This window comes from Gordionus sp. m RMFG-2023, chromosome 1, assembly GCF_954871325.1.
Source record: "Gordionus sp. m RMFG-2023 chromosome 1, tfGorSpeb1-WG-v2, whole genome shotgun sequence".
Classification (NCBI taxonomy): domain Eukaryota; kingdom Metazoa; phylum Nematomorpha; class Gordioida; order Chordodea; family Parachordodidae; genus Gordionus; species Gordionus sp. m RMFG-2023.
The window spans coordinates 40,307,591-40,328,744 of record NC_088775.1 but is presented as its reverse complement, the minus strand read 5'-3'; the positions used below and the strand labels follow the sequence as shown (position 1 = coordinate 40,328,744).

The window sequence follows — 21,154 nt, the reverse complement described above, 5'->3', positions numbered from 1 at the left end:
TATTAGGTAAGATTTCAACAATCTGTTCGTTGAGTTAATTAGTAAAAAAATAACATAAAAATTAATTAATATTAAAAAGAAACATTAGAAAATCAAATTGATCAAAAATTTATTTTATTATAATTATTATACCTGGGTTTTATTTAATTTCAATGAATTAAGAACAAGAAATATAATATAAAAATTCACCAAAACTTAGTTTTCATTCTACTCAAACTCAAACGAAAGACTTTTCACTTCATATGAAAAAAACAAAGAAAAGCATGTGGTAATGATGTATAGCGTCAAGCGACGTTATTGATATTTTATGGATTAAAATATAGTAAATGGCATGATAATTCTCAAGGAATGTGATATTAAAATAATAGAGATATTAGATGAATGCATTGGTCGGGTTTTTCGCACGTCCGCCCATGCTTGCCTGCCCACGCCCCTATACTTGGGCATGGTCGAAGTTTTATAAATACCTATAACATTGGACGGGTGGCGGTCTTGTTAAAAAAAAATTTTTAAATGGGCGGGCGTGGGCGGGTAAATTTTTGATATTTTTAAGGCGAAATGGGCAAAAAGACTTCAATTAATTAAAAATAAGTTTTATTTCATAATATTGCATATTTATGTTTAATTAAATATACATTTAAATATATAAAGAGCCAAACCAGCCATTAAAATAATTTTTAAACATTAGGTGGGTGAGCGGGAACAAAATTTATAGATAAATGGGCGGGCGGGTATAAAAACCCGCCCATTGCAGACCTCTAAGAGATATCATTAAAAATAAATAAATGATAAGAGAAAATAACGTGAGCATAAATCGGCCTCTTTTTTGATATTTTCCTATGATAGGCTTTAAAAATCGACATTTTCTCGTGTACTCGTGGGCAAAATGCCTCTAGTATTATGGCCAGTCCGCCCCTGATTAGGATTTACATTAATGGATTCGCAAAAAGTATTTTGATTTTATTTATTGTTAATTGTAAATTATATAGAAAAAGCTTACAATTCCAAAGAAAATCATAAATAAAAAATTCATAGACAAAGTGATTTAACTACAACATGATGTTGGCTATCAAGATCAAGACCTTAATTCCCAAAATTTTACTGACCCAAAAATAATTATTACCAAAGGTAAATTGTTGATATAGGCAAATTTATAAACCTTTTTAATTATATGATAAAAAATCTTCTTCAGCCTTTTGAAGGATCTTCAAGTGAACCTTGTAGACTTTGTACACTCAGACTCAAAGTTAAAATATTATAAGATTTTTTAATTATTTACAGTTAATTGTAATTTTTAAAAATCGTGATTAATTAGATTTTTTTAAATATTTTAGGCCATAGATGACATGCTAGTGAAAATCATTCAGTATCCATTTTAAAAATTTTATAATCCAACTACCAATATTTGGAGGAAATATCATGCTTCTCGCATAAATTTAGTATCAGCAAAAAAGAAAGTCCCCAAAAATATAGGAAAAGTGCTAACTGATCCATCATGGTTGGAAACAATTGAACCAGATGGGAATTGTTTTTAATAATAATTTAAAAATGATAATAAATTTTGCCTGATTATATGGGTTTATTTTTTTTGTAATATTCATAGTATATGGGTTTGTTTCTTTCATTACCTTGAATTTTGATGATTATATCTTAAATTCAGAACATTATTTTTTTTAAAATTTAAATATGTTACTATTTAAGTTTTTAAAAAATAATTAGATGTATAAGTATGAAGATTACAGGAAAACAAGACTCCTATGGTTTGATTAGATCACATATGGTCTTTCTGATGCTGCAAAAATGATAAAATATATATTATTTTATACTCAAGATGGTATATAATAGAAAAGGTGAATAAGAATGCTGAATGGGCCATATATCGTGCGAATTGTTGCCACATTTTTCAATAACCCAATAATAGTGTATACTAAGTATGAAGCTTTATTTTGCTGAAAATGTATCTGCCATTTGAATATGATGATGTAAATGCAAAAAAAATTGACCAAAATATTTATAATAACAATTCTATTTTGTTAATATTATTGATTTTGAAATTAATCACAAATCTTGATATTTTTTAATAAAAGCATTTAGTTGATTGTATTTGTCTAGTTTTTATGCATATTTCTTTTTATTTACCCTATTTTGAAGATTATATATTATAAGCATACTATATATAAAGATATTTGCAGCAATTGAAAGCTGCAAATATTTGGGCTCCACTATACAAACAAACGGCACAACAGAGAAAGAGATAAAGAGTAAAATTAATCAAGGGTGGTTAAAGTGGAGATCTTTATCTGGAGTGCTCTTTGTCAAAAGTATCCCACACAAATTGAAAGGGAAAATCTACAGTTCCATAGTACAACCAACTATTCTATATAGTTCGGAAACATGGCCAACCAAATAATCAGACGAGAGAAGTCTACAAACTATGGAGATGAGAATGCTGAGGATGATTGCTGGGGTAACAAGAAAGGATAAGGTGCGAAGTTTAAAGGTAGTGCCCATTAAGACTAAGATAATGGTAAACAGACTTAGGTGGTATGGACATACAATGAGAAGGCCTATGAACTACATAGGAAATAAGGTTGAGAGTTTGGAAGTGACGAATAAACGTAAAGGAAGGCCAAAACTTCAATGGGGCCATAAAATTAGAGCCAATATGAAGAAGTATAAATTAGATAAAAGAGATAGTATGAATAACATAGTGTCGAGAGGGATATTGAAGGAGCTTACCACTATAAAAGGTGAAAGCTAAAGAGAAAAGAGAAGAAAAAAAAGATATGTTTTTTAATCATGCCCATTTTTTATATACATTTCATTAAAACAACATATAATACACCAATTATTATGTTTACTTTAGATTAATTTTATTGCTTATATAAATTTTCTCACATTTTAAAAATAAATTTGGAGATTTTTTTAAAAAAATTTAGTATATATATATAACATGACATGAATATCATTTTATTAAATAAAAAAATTGCCACCAAATAAGATTTAATAAAATATTAAAATTTGTAATGAATTTTTTAAAGGCAAAAATTTTGCCAAAATACATAAATTTCACCAGTTTGAAGTAATTTTAAAATAAATTATAGGTCAGTTTTTTATCTAGAAATGTAGCCAAACCTAGTACTATTTCTCTTCGCAAAGTAAATATGAATAATAAAAAAAAATTATAAAACGAAACAAATATATTTTATATAAAGAAGAAAAAAAAAGGTAAAAATCATTTTAAAGTTATTTCCATTATGTTTTCTTTCAAACTCGTTAACATTCCCTAGGAAATTTCTGTTTATGATATACTATTTGAATTAACTTATAATTGTGATGTGCACTACTCAAGGATACTGGGTAGTGATGATGTCTTGTTTGAATTCGGGAACCTTAAGGATATGATCGTTTTGAACTACTTAACGGGAAATTTTACGTATATAAGGATTCAGAGTTTATCCAGCTCCATTGTATTTTTGTTAAAATATGATGTGTTATAATTTCTAATATATACGAATTATTAATAAAATATGGATATAAAACCAGAATTAATATATAAAATTCCAAAATTGGTTGGACCACTTACTGAGATTTACTTAGATAGAATATTAAGTTATTTTTCGACCAGCACATTATCGGACTCTATTAAAATAAATACTTTAATAATTTGTCAGACGAGGTCTTTGACAACATTAAATCAATTTGTTCCGATACCGACATATTAGATCTTAAAATAGTGACTAAAAAATTAACTTACCTTTTACCTGTGCAAGATAAAAGCATTTTAATAAATAAATTTAACTTATTACAGCAGAACTCGAGTGAGAATTTCATGCAATGGTACATAAGAGTATTGAAACTGCATAAAAAATGTAATTTTTCGGACGACAGTAGATTAAAAGAAAAATTACGTACATCTACCTTAAATGACAAGACAAAAGAGTGGACCATCTAAATAGAAACTCTGAAGAGTCATAAGAAAATCTCAAGAAGTCTGTTAGAAATTGGTATAAATATTTTCCAAATGGTTCATAAGTTTTTAAATTTATATTAATTTTGGTAAATTAATTAAGAACATTATGGGGCTCAAAGTACTTGAGCTTTGGTCTGGCTTCATTAAGAGTAATTTATTTTTTTAAACTTCATTTATTTAAAAAAATTATAACAAAAGATAATTTATAAATTTTATATAATAAATTAAATAAAAAAATTAATATAAAAAATGAGCAATTGTTTGTAAATTTGAAGCTTGCTAGGGATTGTTGTGTGTTTCAATTTATACAATAGGTTATCACGAGGTAAAAGATTTAAAGCATCCCAGTAACCTTTAAAATAAGACATATATATTAATTTAAAATGTATTTCTTTATATTTTCTTTTCTCAACCATTTTAAATTTCCTAATTTATTGCAATCTTATTTATATTTTATATATCAAAAATTATCTTTAAAAAATTAACAACTATTATTTGGATTATTTGGAGTGACAAAAATTTTTAAAAATGATATATAACATACTAGTGGTCTGCGTTGGGCTGGTTTTTAGCCCGCCCATGTTTAAAAAAAGTCGCCCGCCCATTAGTCCAAAATTTTTCACTCGCCCACCCATTATTTATAAAAAAAATTTAACCCAAGCCTGCTATTATAAAATTTAATTATAGCCATTTTTTCAATTTTTTAAGCATCTAATAAAAAATAATTTCATAAGGTTTTAGGAAATTACTAAATTAAGCAAAAAAAATTATAATGTAATTAATAATGCAAAAATAATAATGAATCAACATTTTCTGGATTCAAACACGTTCTTCTTTGTTCTAAAAACCTTCCAGTAATAGCAAATCCTAGTTCAGAAATAGCACTAGTTGCAGGATTTGCCAATTTTTTCTTGCTAATCTTGATAGCTTTGGCAAATCTCTTTCTTGTCGTTTCCACCAAAGTAGTTTTAAATATATAAAAAAAGTTTATTTATTTTAAGAAAATTGTGTTTATGATACCAAAAAAGAACATTTTAATTTTTAATATCCAAAAAAGTTCATAAGAACCAATAGGAACAACTTTTTATTAATATTTACTTAAATGATTGAAATTTTTTAACCCTTCCGCCCCCCTGTTTGTTTTTTTATGTGGGCTGAAAAGCTGACAATAGATATCATTATACCTTAGAATAATCTGATTTAAATAATGTTAATATAAAAAAAAATAACTTAATATGCAAAATATGGTTAAGGGCATCTAGTTAAATATTAATATTCATTTCATGATATTTGAATAAATCTATTAAATATATCGTTACTATCAATATTATATTGCTGTATTTTTATATTATCTTTAAATCAATTTAATCTCTACAATCCAAAAGTATGAAGATATTGTATTAATGTAAGCCTTACAATAAGATTCTAAATATGAAATTGATCATTTATCTCCCAGAAATTTCCGTAAATAAATTTATTCCAGGTTTTTCATAAAGAAGATTTTTTATTATCTAATTAAAAAGGTTTATAAATTTGTCTATATCAACAATTTACCTTTAGTAAAATTTTGGGTCAACAAAGTTTTGGGAATTAAGGTTTTGTTCTTGGTAGCCAACATCATATTTTGTAGTTAAATCACTGTGTCTATGAATTTTTAACTTTCTATGATTTTCTTTGGAATTGTATTTTTCTATATAATTTACTATTAACAATCAATGTACTTTTTTGTGAATTCAATATAATAAATCCTAATGGTATATACTTTTATTTAAATTCTAAGGTAATTGAATTTCTTTCACGATATTATTTATATATCCATTTTCTTGACCAAAAAATATTGGGCAATCTTCGTAAAATTTTATCGATTCGGAAAATGCGTATAAATAAGAAAAATATAGCTTTATTTCTTGCTAATAGGCCATTTGGCGCAAGTCTATCATCTCCCATTTCCATGAATTTAGAATAGAATGATTTGAAGAAAATATTATTTTTATTTTTTGATATCTAAGATACATATATATAATTTGTTTCATTATAATATAATTTACTTGCACACTATAATTAAAATTTTATATAACCTATTAGAATTGAATACTTGAATATTGTTGATTGAATTTAGAATAGAATGATTTGTAGGAAATATTAATTTTTTTATTATTTTTTTTTTGAAATTGATAAATAAATAATAAATATGAAACGATGACATAACGCCACGACGTAGTGAGGCGAGGACATCGGAAAATTATAATATTGGTCAATTATTTGCAATAATATTGTATTATAGCCTATACAGAAGTATTTAATAATTTTTACAGCAATATATTTTGTCCCATTTCATTTAACCTCTCAATCTACCCCCTTAAAAAATTAAGAGCAAACTCTACTTCATTCTGTAGTAACATATTGTGTGAATAAATATCATGGCCAAGGGTCGCAAAATTTTTTTAGAGGAAAAAGTGGTTTGCCTCTTATCTTCTTTTATGTAGATGCTGCCTACACATATTTTATTATTGTCAACATGTTCATAATGATTTTTTTTAAACATAAATTAATTTAAAAAATGGTTCATTGAAAAAATGAGATAAGGATCTTAATAAAGAAAATATCCAAATTTATTATTTCTTTCAAAGTAAAATGTTTATACTAACAACCTGCGTATTTAAAATTTCAAATTCCTATTTAAACATTTAAAAGAATTTGTACTATTCTTAGGGATGTAAACCCTTCAACATAAAAAGGGTCACAGAATAAAATTTTTAAAAGGGATTTGGAGAACTTAAAGTAATATTGACTAAAAATAACATTTTTTTTTATACTCCATATAAATAAAAAGATGAATTTATTTAACTGTGAAAAAATTTTTTAATTTATTTTTAATAATTTTTTTGCGACCTAGAACTAATGTTGTTGAAGGGCTCGATTTGAGCCGATTTTTAAAAACGACTCACTCAATATTTTATTCAAAAAAATATTACGCAAACAGGTTATAGATACCATAAAGGGTTGGACACATTTTCACGAAATTTTATGGTTTAAGGAATATTTTTCTATCTAAAATAGAATTCGCTGTTTTTAAAAATCGGCTCAAATCGAGCAGTCTAACAACATTACCTAGAACCCTCCCCTTTTATTTTTAAATTGGCTAAATTCTAACAGTCGAAAATCGGTCTTGATATTTTTTTAAGATTGAGCTATCACTTAAGTTTAAACCTCGATCAAAACATAATAATTTTCACTGAAAAATTCGGTTTCCTTTTAAGAGTTCACAAAACCTACTAAAAATGGAGATATTTATCATCACTACTTATTGAAAGGACCCTAACTATATTTTAAATAAAACAGATGTAATTTATAATAAACTTTTTGTTTGTCTTACATGGTTATAAAAAAATTTGAAGAAGATTTTTGACTATAAAAATTTTTATTTCTTTAATAATGAGAAAAGGGATTTAAATAACACCTTTGAAAAAATATTAATTTTTTTGCAGGGGGCTCAACCCCTCTTCAGAATTTGAAAAGCAGGGTAAAAAATTTAAAAAAAAAGCAAGAAGCTAAACTCTCTTCACAATACACCCCTGCTCATAACACCTAATTGTAATTTTATGAGGATCCACAATGATTTGAGAAATTTTTTCTCTAAAATCATAAAAATGATAGCCTAGGGAGATAAAGGACCCATTAGTAGATAACTATTGGGATAAAATAAAAATTTGAAAGGTCATCGTTTTTAATTTATAAAGCAATCCATCTGATTCCAAAAATGGGGGAATTAATGAATGATGTACCCCCCCCCCCCCATTAACTAGTATGTCACAAAGATTGGTCAATGCCTGTAATAGAATTAGAGGGAAAGAATTCCCTATATTTATAAGATCTTATAGAAACACTGGCAGGTTGTATTAACATTAATTGGATGTTTAGAATAGTGATCTACCCCAGGCCATATTTTTTAAGTCTTGGCCCATAGATAATTTATCCTGCCCAACCTGATCCAGAACAAAATTTTCTTATTTCCCAAAATAAAACTTATTAATCAGTCCAGCAAAAATTTATTTATAGGAAAAAAAATTGTGCGAATAAAAAATATTAGCACCTTGTTTCTTGCAAGAACTTTTAAATATATCAATTTGACAATGTAATATAATATTTAAAAATTTAAACCCAACCTTGCTCATCCCAAATTTTTTAAGAATTATTCCTGACTCAATATTATTTTAAAAAAATAGATCTGGCCCAACCCATTCAGTGATTTGCAGATATTTAGTTTAGAAAGAAGTTCATTAAATGAAATTACTTCAATGCTTAATAAACACATTGGTGGTAAGTAGGGGTGGGTCCAATACCAATATAATATTGGTTTACAATACCAATACCAATATAAACCAATATATATTTAAATATTGGTATTGCTTTTACAACCAATACCAATTACCTAAATATATTGGTTTTGATATATTGTTTAAATACAATTTTATCCAATACCAATATTAAAAATAACATAATTATTTGGGTTTATCGTGGATAATTATATCGTGGTATTTTTTTTACTTTCACTGCAAAAACTGATTACATCTGTTATTTCTTCCAAATACTACTGTGATATCAATATTTTTGTTATTTATAATTATAGTTTATTTTTATTATGGAAGTAAATTTTTTACATGATATCTATCAATGGATATTATAATAAATGAAGACCAAATAGAGTTAATAAATATAGATGCTGTTGGTACTAATAATAATAGCGACAATGAACAAAAAGAATTATCAATATCGAATAAAAGACGAACAGCAAAAATCTGAGAATTTTATACTACTTGTGATAAAAAAAAAAGGCAATTTGTAATAAATGTAAAAAAAAATTATCACTTCCCAATTTTGGAACCTCAGGATTATGGACACATCTTAAATAAATCAGCACATAATTCTATTATTATTTATAATATTTTTAATTCTGTATTAAAAGTAAAATTTGAAATTGATTTTTTTTGCATTACATTAGACAATGCAAGTAATAATTTATCATTTCTAAAAATTTAAAAACAAAAAGATAATTTTGATAATGTGTGCAAATGCTTTTGCCCTATTTTACATTTGGCTGTCATCGCTTCATTGGAACCCTTAAATACAACTTTAAAAAAATAAGAAATTTTTTAAAAATTTTTAAACTTTCTATATCTAAATTTAATAAACTCGAAAAAATATATCTTGAAAAAAATCCACATTTAAAATTTCCTCACCCAATTTTGGATATACCAACATGTTGGAATTCAACATACCAAATGCTTAAAAGAACAATATAGCTCAAACCCTATTTGACAACATATACCAATCATTTACAAAATACCAATCAAGAAAATTATATTAGTGCCTTAGCCTGGAATAATATAGAAATATACCGAGAATTTCTGGAACCATTTAATTTTGCTACAGAGATGGCCTCATGTGCTAATACTCCAACAATTATTCCTTTATATACCAGTATTTTTGAGCATGTGGAGAGTTATAATAATAATCCTAATGCTATTTTAAAGACAGCTTCTTTAGCTGCCTTAACAAAACTTAATAAATACTATAATTTTAATAAACACCTCTTTATTATTTCAACAATGATTGACCCAAGATTTAAACTATCAAGTCATTTATTAAAGCATAATAATATGGAAACTCTTATTGGATATCTTACTAATGAATACAATATTTATATAATAAATAATAACAAATCAGCGAAACTTACAAATAAAGCACAAAATAACAAAAAATTGTCCTTTTATGACAAAATTTATCAGGTGAAACCTCATAATAATAACTTAGAAATAAGTAAATACGTGGATGAAGCCACAATTTCCAATGATACAAATCCATTAGATTGGTGGAAATTAAATAAAAATAGATATCCAGTATTATCAAAAATTGCCAGAGATTATCTAGCAATTCCGGCCACCTCATCTAGCTCTGAAAGAGCTTTTTCAGAAGGACAGTATGTTATAACAGACCAACGTTGTTCACTAGATGAGCATACTATACAAGCTTGCCTGTGCCTAAAAAGTTGGATGCGCATGCAAGATTCTTCTTAAATACATAAAATTATTTCCTCTTATATTAAAATTATATCATTCTTTTGCATTATATTTTGTATAAATAGACAGTTATGTTATATTTTTAGTTTACTTATTTTGCTATGTTCTTTGTGATAAATAAAATGGTTCAAAATCAATACGTTTATTATTGTTGATACAAAAAATACATGATTAAATCAAAATTTTTTATATTCACATCACCTAATATATTCCTAGTTTAAAAAAAGAATTTGAATTCAGTAAAATTTTGAGAGTTGGTTATTAGCCCTGATTTTATGGTATCATGATTTTTTTTCCCATGTTTATTTAAAATTAGAAATTAAGGGTTTTATAATCACTATTTCTATTCTTTTAATTAGTAATTTGAATTTAAACCAATACCAATACAAGAAAATATTGTTTATACAAATATTTTAGACCCAATACCAATACAATATTTTGTTAATATTGGGTTTTTACTATTGGTTCCCAGCCTTAATATAAACCAATACCAATACAAGAAAATATTGTTTAATACAATATTTTGTTAATATTGAGTTTTTAATGTTGGTTCCCAGCCCTAGTGGTAAGTATAAAATATTTCACCAACATTTAGTCTTTAAAAATATAACCATATCCATTTCCAAATAAAGTAATTTCATATTTACTAAACAAAATTTCTGATGTGCAAAAAAAATCATTCATATTTTTAGATATGATTATTCCCTACAAATGAAAATTGTAACAAATAATTTTCAATAAATTAATACTCTTAGAGCTTATTTTATAGTATGGGTTGTTATAATTTTTTTAGTGTTATTCCAAAAAAGGGGGATCAAAATTATAATGATATTTAACAAAGGATAAAAGATTTAATTTGTGTTATAAAAAAATTTTTGCATAGTTTGTAACTTTAATTCTTGAAACTATATTGATTTTAAGAACCAGAACCTATTATATTAAAAATATTCATAACTAGAACCTAGCTTGATAGATGTTCCAAACTTTTATATTAAAATATATTACAGATAAATAATAAAATTTTATTTAAGAAACCATTTTTTTTTATCTTTTTAAACAATTTTCAAACAAAATGAAAACATTTCTTATCAAATAGAAATGATATTAAAGATGAAAGGTATAATATCTTATTTTAATATATATTTACAAATAACCAGTAAGCTGAAGAATATGAATCAAGTATATTACTTATAATTATTAGTTGTTTATTATGTTATTTAAATCAAACTTAATAACTTTACATTTTATAATAAATTTAATATTAAGAATAATATAAATTAACAAATCATAAACAATATAAAATATTTCAACAAAACATCATGATTCTTTCAACTCTTTTAACCTTCTAATTGCACTCCTAACACTAGATGCTGCACTTGAACTGTAATTGAAGTTAAAATAAAATCTAATTAAAATATATACCTATACACATATGCTGCACCAGCTACTTTCTTTTTGCAACTTTTACATGCCCATATTCCAACACAAGTACGCCTCATATTTTTCTAAATACATATATATATAATTTAGGAATCAAAAAACAATCAGAGACCTAGGTACTTTTCATATTTTATCAATTATATGTTTTCATCATTATTAATATAATTACTTTTCCGCAAAAGACACAAGTATATTTGCTATGTTGTGTAATTTCCATCTTCTTAATGGTTTTACGGAGTGAGGCACCATAACGTGTGCCATATTTTCCTGTTATACCAACTTTCTTAGTATGTTTTCCCTAAAAAAAACTAGTTTTATTGTGAATAAATTAAAAAATAAACCATAGTTGTAAAGGTAAGGAAATGATTATAATATTTACAAACGAGACAATTTTATCATTATAATATAAATAAAATCTAAAAATTATTTTAATTATAAGTAATATAAATGTGAATGTGAATGTTCATGATAATTAGCAAGTAACAAATAATATTTATTTTAATTTTGACATTGTTATCAAATATTTTATGATAACTAAGAATTAAAAATTAAATTTCTTACCTAAACTAATAATTTTTGATAAATATTTATTTAAATCATGAAGTTAATCTTCAAATGTGATCCAATAACCTAATTAAAAATATTTTCTTCTATATTAAAAAAACAGTAGGGATATATATTGCATTAACCTTGATTTGGCCTTTATTCATATAATTTCATAGTAAAGAAAATTATAGCTAGGCAGAATTTTATTAAATCTTTTAATATAATAAAAATATATGTACATTTAAATATTTCTGAAATTGAATTATATTACTTCGATTCCTTTTCTAAATGGTATAGTGTTGTAGAATGATTGTTGTGGTAAATTGATTGCGATTCAAAAATTAATCTTCCAATTTTATCAATCATGAACGATGCTTTTAAATTTTAAAGATCAGTGGCGTCATTAGGGAGGGGGCGCAGGGGTTCGAGCCCCCTGAAAAATTTGAATAGCTTCTTGATGCAAAAAAATTAATTTTTAACTGCTCCTTAATATCCTTTTGAACTAAAAATATTATTTTCTTGATTGCCCCTAAACGATTTCTTTTATAATCCTATTAAATAATATAAAGATTTAATTTTATTATTTAAAAATTACTAAGATTATCTAAATTTTTATTAAATGAGTTATTTTAATTATTAAATTATATTAATACATATAAATTATATTTTATTATTTGAAAATTAATAAGACTATCTGAATTTTATTAAATAAGTGCAAATTTATTTTTTAGATTAGATTAATACATATACATATATATTATATTCACTATATCTACTTGCAATCAAATCCAGTTTTAAAAATGAAATATCAATATCACTCATAATGTTTAAATATCAATTTGACACTGCAGTCAAAACCGTTTAATTGCGAAAGCTTGGGACCGAAATATTTAAAAATTTCGCAATTATCCGATTTTTCGCAATTATACGATTAAAATTCAACAATTTATTTATTAAAAATCAGTTTGTGTTTTTTATAAAGATATTTATCATCTATATATATTTTAATCATATAAGCCATCAAACTTTGCAATAAATACAATTTTTAATTAATGTAACCAACTATATATTTTAATTTGAATAAGTTATATAACGAATAAAAAACTCAATTTTAAAAATTTATCTTATTTGTTGAACAATATGATCATAGCTTTTTTTTCTTTACACCAATAATCCTATATTTTTATCGTCAATTATCAAGTTATTATTATATAAAAAGTATTCAATTAATTTAGATCAATCAAATAATATTAAAATATCTGAAGCACTTGAAAGTAATGTGATATATTTTGATATATTTATTTATATTTTGATATATTTATTTATATTTTCTTTAGATCTAGACATGATTATAGACAGAAAGGAACAAAGAAAACAAGACTTTTAATTATAAAATGATTGTAATTATTTATGTATTATATATATGTATTAGCATTATAGTTGTTAATAAATTATTTTTTATTGAATAAAATTATTTCAATTAAATTTGTTTACTTTTTTTATTTAAGATATGTAAGAATTAAAGCAAAAAAAGCTTTTGTGGAAGATAATAACATTTTTTCCTTTACAATACCCAGTGTCTACATGGCCGGGGGGGGTAGGAGACAAATGCCTCCAAAAAATATTGGCATTTTGGGGGGTAGGTATTAATTTTGGGGGGTAGATATTGATTTTTGGGGGGTAGGCATTTGTTTTTGGGGGGTAGGTATTGATTTTTGGAGGGTAATTTTTGACTTGTATTATGATATTTTTAAATCCAATAATCGATATGATTATCGTTGATTTTCTGAAAAATGTCAATTAAAGAAAAGATATCTGTCAATTTATAAATATTATACACTATATTTATTTTTTTAAATTTTTAGAAAATTCATTTACATAATGGGATTTAGATTTTCACAGTATCAATTTTAAATTATCAATATATATTTTTTTATAATAAGGACCTTTTGAATAAAGAATCCCTTTTATGATAAGATAATCCTACTCAATTAACAATATAAAGAAACATTTTTGGATTTTAAAAAGGTAATTTTTTAAGCATATAATTGCATTTTCCTTAATTTGATGATAGATAAATAAATATAATAAAGAATGAAGCTATTTTTATTTAATCTTAATATGTATACTTAATAAGTTATCTGGGTTTTGAACCATGGCAATTATTTTTGCTAATAATTTTTTAAATAATCATTTTCAATGGGGTAAATATTACCACATTTTTGTGAGGCAATCAGGTTGGACCCATAATTGATTTCTATTTATGATAAATGATTCTTTGAGGTAAGTGTAAATTATATACAAAATTATAAGTGAGAGGTGAAAACCATTGTGTGATAAAAAATTTGTTAAAAGAATTGATAAATTTTTTATTTCATTATTAGATAAATTTTATATAACATCAAATTTTCCATAATATATTTGGCCTTTTTTCTAAATATTTATAGAAATCTTGGGAGAATGAACAGATAATCTATTCCTCTCATTTGATTATTGATTTAAGAAAAGATTTCAATTAAATGAATTGACAAAGTGATTCCATATACTGAAATATTGTTTATTTTTGTTAACAATAAATTAAATTTTTGGATATGGCTTGGGAATAATCTTTGAAACCTATGATGTGGTTTGGGTTTGGATTTCCATTAAACATGAACTGGGCCTGAAAATTATTTTTACTTATGACCTAGGCTGGATGAAGAAATCAATGCCAGTGAAGGTCTCTAATTTCAATGATTAAAATATATCATTTCTCAGACTTTATTTGAAGATAAATGAATGGGCAAATCACAAATATGCCTGTTTTCAATTATTTGCAAAATTTATTAGGATTGTTAATTTAAAGAAACTATGATTTCAAAGCATCATACATTTCTAAAAATTGTTGGACACTAAGAAATAAAGAAATCAATTGTGAAGTGTATAATGGAGGAAATATTGATCCATGATTGTTTTGGCATAAATAACAAAAAATATTATATTTTTTGTGACCATGCATTAAGCTTACATATAATATAATAGGAATCTTTTAAGAAAACATTATCAAAAATATAAGTTAATAGCTGATAGTCCATTATGAATGACTGGTAATCAGAATTTTCTTCTTTATTCAATGATGGGTGCATAATAAATTTCCTTTATATGATGATGATTGAATCAGTAAATTTTTCATTATTTTTATAAAATATGTTAATAGAGTGTATATTTATGAATTTTAATTTAAAAACAATAAGGGTCTAGAATATATTTTTTTGATTATAAATTACAAATACAAATGAATAAGAATTTATTTTAAAAGATTTTAATATATTTTTTAGATTAAAAATATAATACAAATGAATAAAAATTTATTGTGCACATATATTAAAATATCTAAATATATATTTCTTTAATATATTTTGTAAAACCACTGGAAAATTTTAAAATTACACCCTCATTTAAACAAATATAAATTTAATTTCTGAATCACACCTCATAAGATAGGAGAATTTTAAGATTCAGCCATCCACCGTCAAATAAAGGATAAAATTATGATTCTCCATCATTCTTGATGGCCATCAGTGAGTAAAAAAATATTATCTAAATATTTATTTCATTTTTATTCTAGATGCCAAGTAACAAAACAATATATAAAGTCAAATGTGACTATATTAATTGTAAAACTTCTAAAATAAGAAGTGACAAAATAAATAACCATTATAAACATAAACATCCTCATGTCAAGTTATCTGATATCAAATTTACAAAGATAGCTATCAAAAAGGATAATAATTGGGTATCCTTAAATAAAGATATTCCATTCAATATCACAAATGGGGTTGAAACCAAGTTACAAAAAAAATCAATAACATCTTACTTCCAAAAAGTAATTTTTTATATATATTATTTTAATTCATGACAATAAATATAAGTAAAAATAACCTTAAATTTTGTGAATTAGTAGAAACCAATTCTTCATCTATAATTTGAGCATAATACTTTTAATTTTTATTAAAGATAAGATTTTTAATATATAGGTACATTTTTATTATGCCCTTTATCAATTTTGAAGGAAATAAATTATAAGAATATTTAAATATTTCAACTTTTGTTAAAAAAAAATTTATATATTATAATTAAGAATAAAATAAGTCATTTGCCTAAAATTTTCACTACTCTTTATTTAATAATTAGCACAAATCTTTTATTGAAGATTCCCAAATTATATTATCTCATACAATGCCCAGTTCCAGTGATCTGCTGATTTTGAATAATGAGGTACTTAATTTAAATAAGATTTGTTTTATAATTTTGAAGGGAATAAATGAGGATATTCAGATATTTTCATGAACAAATTTTAATTAATCTTTATTTAATAATTAGCTCAAATCTTTTACTGAAGATTCCCAAATTATATTATCTCATACAATGCCCAGTTCCAGTGATCTGGTGATTTTGAATGATGAGGTACTTAATTTAAATAAGATTTGTTTGATAATTCTGAAGTGAATAAATTATGAAATATTTTCCACTTTTCTATATCTTAATTAAGAATAAAATTTTTATTAAAATTAAGATTTTCATAAGTAAACAAATTTTAACCACTCTTTATTTAATAATTAGCATGAATCTTTTATTGAAGATTCCCAAATTATATTATCTTCTCATACAATGCCCAGTTCCAGTGATCTGCTGATTTTGAATAATGAGGTACTTAATTTAAATAAGATTTCTTTTATAATTTTGAAGGGAATAAATGAGGATATTCAGATATTTTCATGAATAAACAAATTTTAATTATTCTTTATTTAATAAGTAGCACAAATCTTTTACTGAAGATTCCCAAATTATATTATCTCATACAATGCCCAGTTCCAGTGATCTGGTGATTTTGAATGATGAGGTACTTAATTTAAATAAGATTTGTTTGATAATTCTGAAGTGAATAAATTATGAAATATTTTCCACTTTTCTATATCTTAATTAAGAATAAAATTTTTATTAAAATTAAGATTTTCATAAGTAAACAAATTTTAACCACTCTTTATTTAATAATTAGCATGAATCTTTTATTGAAGATTCCCAAATTATATTATCTTCTCATACAATGCCCAGTTCCAGTGATCTGCTGATTTTGAATAATGAGGTACTTAATTTAAATAAGATTTCTTTTATAATTTTGAAGGGAATAAATGAGGATATTCAGATATTTTCATGAATAAACAAATTTTAATTATTCTTTATTTAATAATTAGCACAAATCTTTTACTGAAGATTCCCAAATTATATTATCTTCTCATACAATGCCCAGTTCCAGTGATCTGCTGATTTTGAATGATGAGGTATTTAATTTAAATAAAACTATACACTCTTTAATAATAATTAGCAAACACACAAAGTTATTGAAAATTCCCCAATTATATCTTTTTTTCATCCAATTATCAATCCCAATGCAAGCCAAAATATTTCAAACATTAAAGGCCCAAATATTATTCAATTATATAAAAAAAAGGAGCCTAATGACCCTTTTCATTTCATATTCTTTAGAATGACAAATATCTTGATTAATTTCATAATTTCCATAGGCCCATGTCAGCCATGTTCAAATATATTTCAATATCCTGTTACTCACAAAAGGTTTTTAAAAAATTTAATTTTTATTAATTTTTACGCATCCATTATTTCTACTTTTAAATAGGAGCATGAATATATCCTATTATAAAAAGGTTAATATTGATGGTTCCCTCAAACCAAGAAATTGGTTATCCTATAGCACCACTTTAGACAAAGTCTTTTGTCTTTATTGTCTTATGTTTGGTGGCCCTAAATCCAATACTTTTTGGACTCAACTTGGAGTAAATAATTGGAAAAATTTTAAGCGTGACTTAGAGAGACATGAGTCATCTTCTATTCATAAGGATTGTGAATACACCAACATGACTTGGCTTGCAAATAAGCGTATTCAAGATCATTTTCTATCAAATAGGCTTGATATAATAATGGAAAATCGTAATATAGTTCATAATATTATTGATGCCATTATATACCTTATAAAATGTAACATAGCCTTTTGGGGCACTAATTCGAATGAAGGTAATTTTATGTGCCTCATAAAATTAATGGCAAAAACGGTTCCAACTTTACGGGCATACATTGATAACAACGAAAAATTGAGGAGAAAAAAATCAGATAAAATTTCAAGACCTTATATAAATTTATTGTCATATGGCCATGTGAAAAAAATTATTGAAGTCATTAAGATAAAAATAATAAAATGTATTATTCAAAAAATTAAAGAGAATTGTGCCTATAGCATCATATTAGATGGAACATATGATGTGTCTAAAAAAGAATGCATTGCTTTACTTGTAAGATATATAGAAGATGATCCGCATCCACATCCTGTAGAAAGGATCATCCATGTTTTTACAACATCAGAAACCACCGGGGAAAATATAAAGAAACATGTTTTTTCTAAGTTCAAAGATCTTGGTCTTCCTCTTGATTATATGGTTGGGCAAAGTATGGATGGTGCAGGGAATATGAGAGGAGTATACAAAGGAATGCAGGCTTTAATATTGAAAGAGGCTCCAAAAGCCATATATATTTGGTGCCATGCACATAGGCTCAATTTAGTAGTTGCTCATGTTTGTGGATGCAAAATAGAAATGAAAAAGGTAATGGGAATATTGGATGAGTTATATAATTTCATGAATGGGGTAAGACGTCAAGGAGTGTTTGTTAAATATCAAATGACAAAGTCTAAAAAATCTCTTAAAAGAATAAAAAATACAACAAGGTAAATATAATATTTTTAATGTAACTTATCTTTTTTTAGAAATTGGTCATCATCTTATAAAGCTGTAGAAATTTTTTTAGATGTTTATGAACATATTATAGCATCATTAAATGAATTAAAAGATTCTAATGACCCAAGCACCTCTTCTATTGCCGATGGATTATTAACAAGAATTAAGGATGAAGATTTCATATTAAGTCTATTTATTTTGAAAGAAATATTGAAATGCACACATGAGGCTTGTATTGAAATGCAGGCAGTTGGTAATGATTTGGCTATGGTAACTAAATTAATACAACACACAAAAAATAAATTACAAAGACTAAGAGGTTAAAATTAGTTACGATTTCTATAAATAATTTTAAAATGTAGCTAATGGGGATAATATTTTTTTAAAATTGCATTCCTTATCTAACAGTTATTTGAAAAAGAATAATGTTACAACGGAATTGCATAATATAAAATCAATATTCAAATTTGATCAAACAGCATTCAATAATTATGTTAAACAAAAAAAAAACAAGTTGAATAAAAAAAGATTTAAAATTATTATTTAGCATTATAGATATAAAAGGGAAATATTTTTCCCTGTGCTTGATACAATCATTAATGATTTAAATGAAAGATTTAATTATGATTGTTTAAATTTTTTATCTCAAATATCTCTTTTTACACCAGCTGGAATTATAGCCAATGATAGAATAGAAGGGTGGCAAATATCTCAAATTTGTCATACTTACCAATTAAATGCTCAAGATATTGCTCGTGAATATAATGATTTTCGATCTTTATATTTGGATTCACAAGCAATCATTTATTGCAAGGATCTTTTGAAAATAAAAAAGAATGATGGGTTATATATTGATGAAAGTAATTTATTGATATTTTATTTAAAATTATATATAATTAAAGGTATTGTAAACGATGAAACCGAGGAAGATATCAATAACGATAACATAATTAATACAAAAAAATGGATAAAATATTCATTTATACTACCATATCGTCTTTTAAATAAATTAAATTCTTATTCTAATTTATATTTATTATATAAATATTTATTGACTCTACCAACTACTTCTTGTTCAGCCGAAAGAGTGATGAGCAAAGTCAAAATAAATAAAACTAGAATGCGGAATAAAATTTCTGACCCCTTTTTAGAAAATTTACTTCTAATATCCAGCGAAATTGATGTTTTTGAAAGATTTAAAATAGACGACATTATAACGCGATTTGCATCTACGTCTAAAAGATTAACTAAATTATTAATAAAATAAGTTATATCTTTTTCACAGCTAATTATATACGCCTTTTTAATAATGTAAATTTAATTTAATAGTTTTTTATATCATTCTAGTCCGGTGCATAATATAATACTATATTCATTTTATTTAAATATTTTATAATAGTTATATTTACATAAATGTTTTTATAATTCCAGTGCAAAATATATTATATTCATTTTATTTTAATATTTTATATAAAACTTATATTTACATAGATGTTTTTATAATTCCAGTGCAACTATATTCATTTTTTTCTCATATTTTATATAAAAGTTATATTTACATAAAAAAATTTATATTTCCAGTGCAAAATATACTCTATTCATTTTATATTTTATATAATAGTTATATTTACATAAATGTTTTTATAATTCTTGTGCAAAATATACTATATTCTTTATTCTAATATTTTATATAAAAGTTATATTTACATAAAAAATTTTTTTATATAATAGTTATATCTATATGAATGTTTTTAATTAATATAAAGGCATTAGTATTTATAGAATCAAGCTATACCTCTTTAAAATTACTCATTTTGTTTTTTTTACTTAATATAAAGGTATTAGTAATTATAGAATCAAGCTATACCTCTTTAAAATTACTCATCTTATATTTTTTTACTAAATTTTTGATATTTTTTTATAGTAATGTAAATATGTTATCTCATTTAATACTATTATATTAATTTTTATGAAAATAAATTGATTATCAATCAAATTATGAAAAGATTGCACTACCTACTTAAATATAAGTTAATTGAAAACGGATAGTAACAATAGTTATCAGTTTGTAAATTTTTTTTTCCAAAGCAGGTCTGAATGTTTGTAAGGGTATAAATAGTGACTTAATATAAGATTTTCTTGATTAAGGCAAATATCGCGGCCGAAGGCCGCGAAATTTTTTTAGGGGGGTAGGGGTAGATTTGGGATGGGGGTTGCCTCCATCAAATTTTCTGCCATGTAGACGCTGACAATACCCTAATATTTATTTCCATTAATTTTAACTACTTTTGTCATTTTACATTCATTAAATTTACTGAAATATAATT

At 24.6% G+C, this 21,154-nt stretch overlaps 1 protein-coding gene across 4 annotated transcripts; it reads left to right on the top strand.

Moving 5' to 3' along the window:
• Positions 1-13,830: 13,830 nt before the first annotated feature.
• Positions 13,831-20,726, top strand: LOC135922037 (zinc finger MYM-type protein 1-like). 4 transcript variants are annotated; one of them, XM_065456448.1, is made up of 16 exons: positions 13,831-13,940; positions 13,983-14,067; positions 15,519-15,603; positions 15,647-15,904; positions 16,213-16,296; positions 16,402-16,485; positions 16,642-16,728; positions 16,838-16,921; positions 17,078-17,164; positions 17,274-17,360; positions 17,405-17,655; positions 17,717-18,817; positions 18,857-19,146; positions 19,190-19,340; positions 19,383-19,687; positions 19,730-20,726. In XM_065456448.1, the coding sequence occupies exons 4-16, from the start codon at positions 15,647-15,649 to the stop codon at positions 20,092-20,094; spliced, it is 3,234 nt and encodes a 1,077-aa protein (XP_065312520.1). In that variant the 5' UTR covers positions 13,831-13,940; positions 13,983-14,067; positions 15,519-15,603; the 3' UTR covers positions 20,095-20,726. The 4 variants fall into 4 exon arrangements, with proteins under 4 accessions (XP_065312520.1, XP_065312518.1, XP_065312519.1 ...); XM_065456446.1 differs by having other exon boundaries at positions 14,487-15,603; XM_065456447.1 differs by lacking the exon at positions 15,519-15,603.
• The last annotated feature ends 428 nt before the right edge of the window (positions 20,727-21,154 follow it).

Bases quoted from the DNA above. Each gene is read 5' to 3' on its own strand.
- LOC135922037 (XM_065456447.1), top strand. From the start codon at position 15,647: ATGCCAAGTAACAAAACAATATATAAAGTCAAATGTGACTATATTAAT. The intron at 15,905-16,212 runs GTAATTTTTTAT...TTTAATAATTAG, and splicing joins TAACATCTTACTTCCAAAAA to CACAAATCTTTTATTGAAGA. The intron at 16,486-16,641 runs GTACTTAATTTA...TTTAATAATTAG, and splicing joins TGGTGATTTTGAATGATGAG to CATGAATCTTTTATTGAAGA.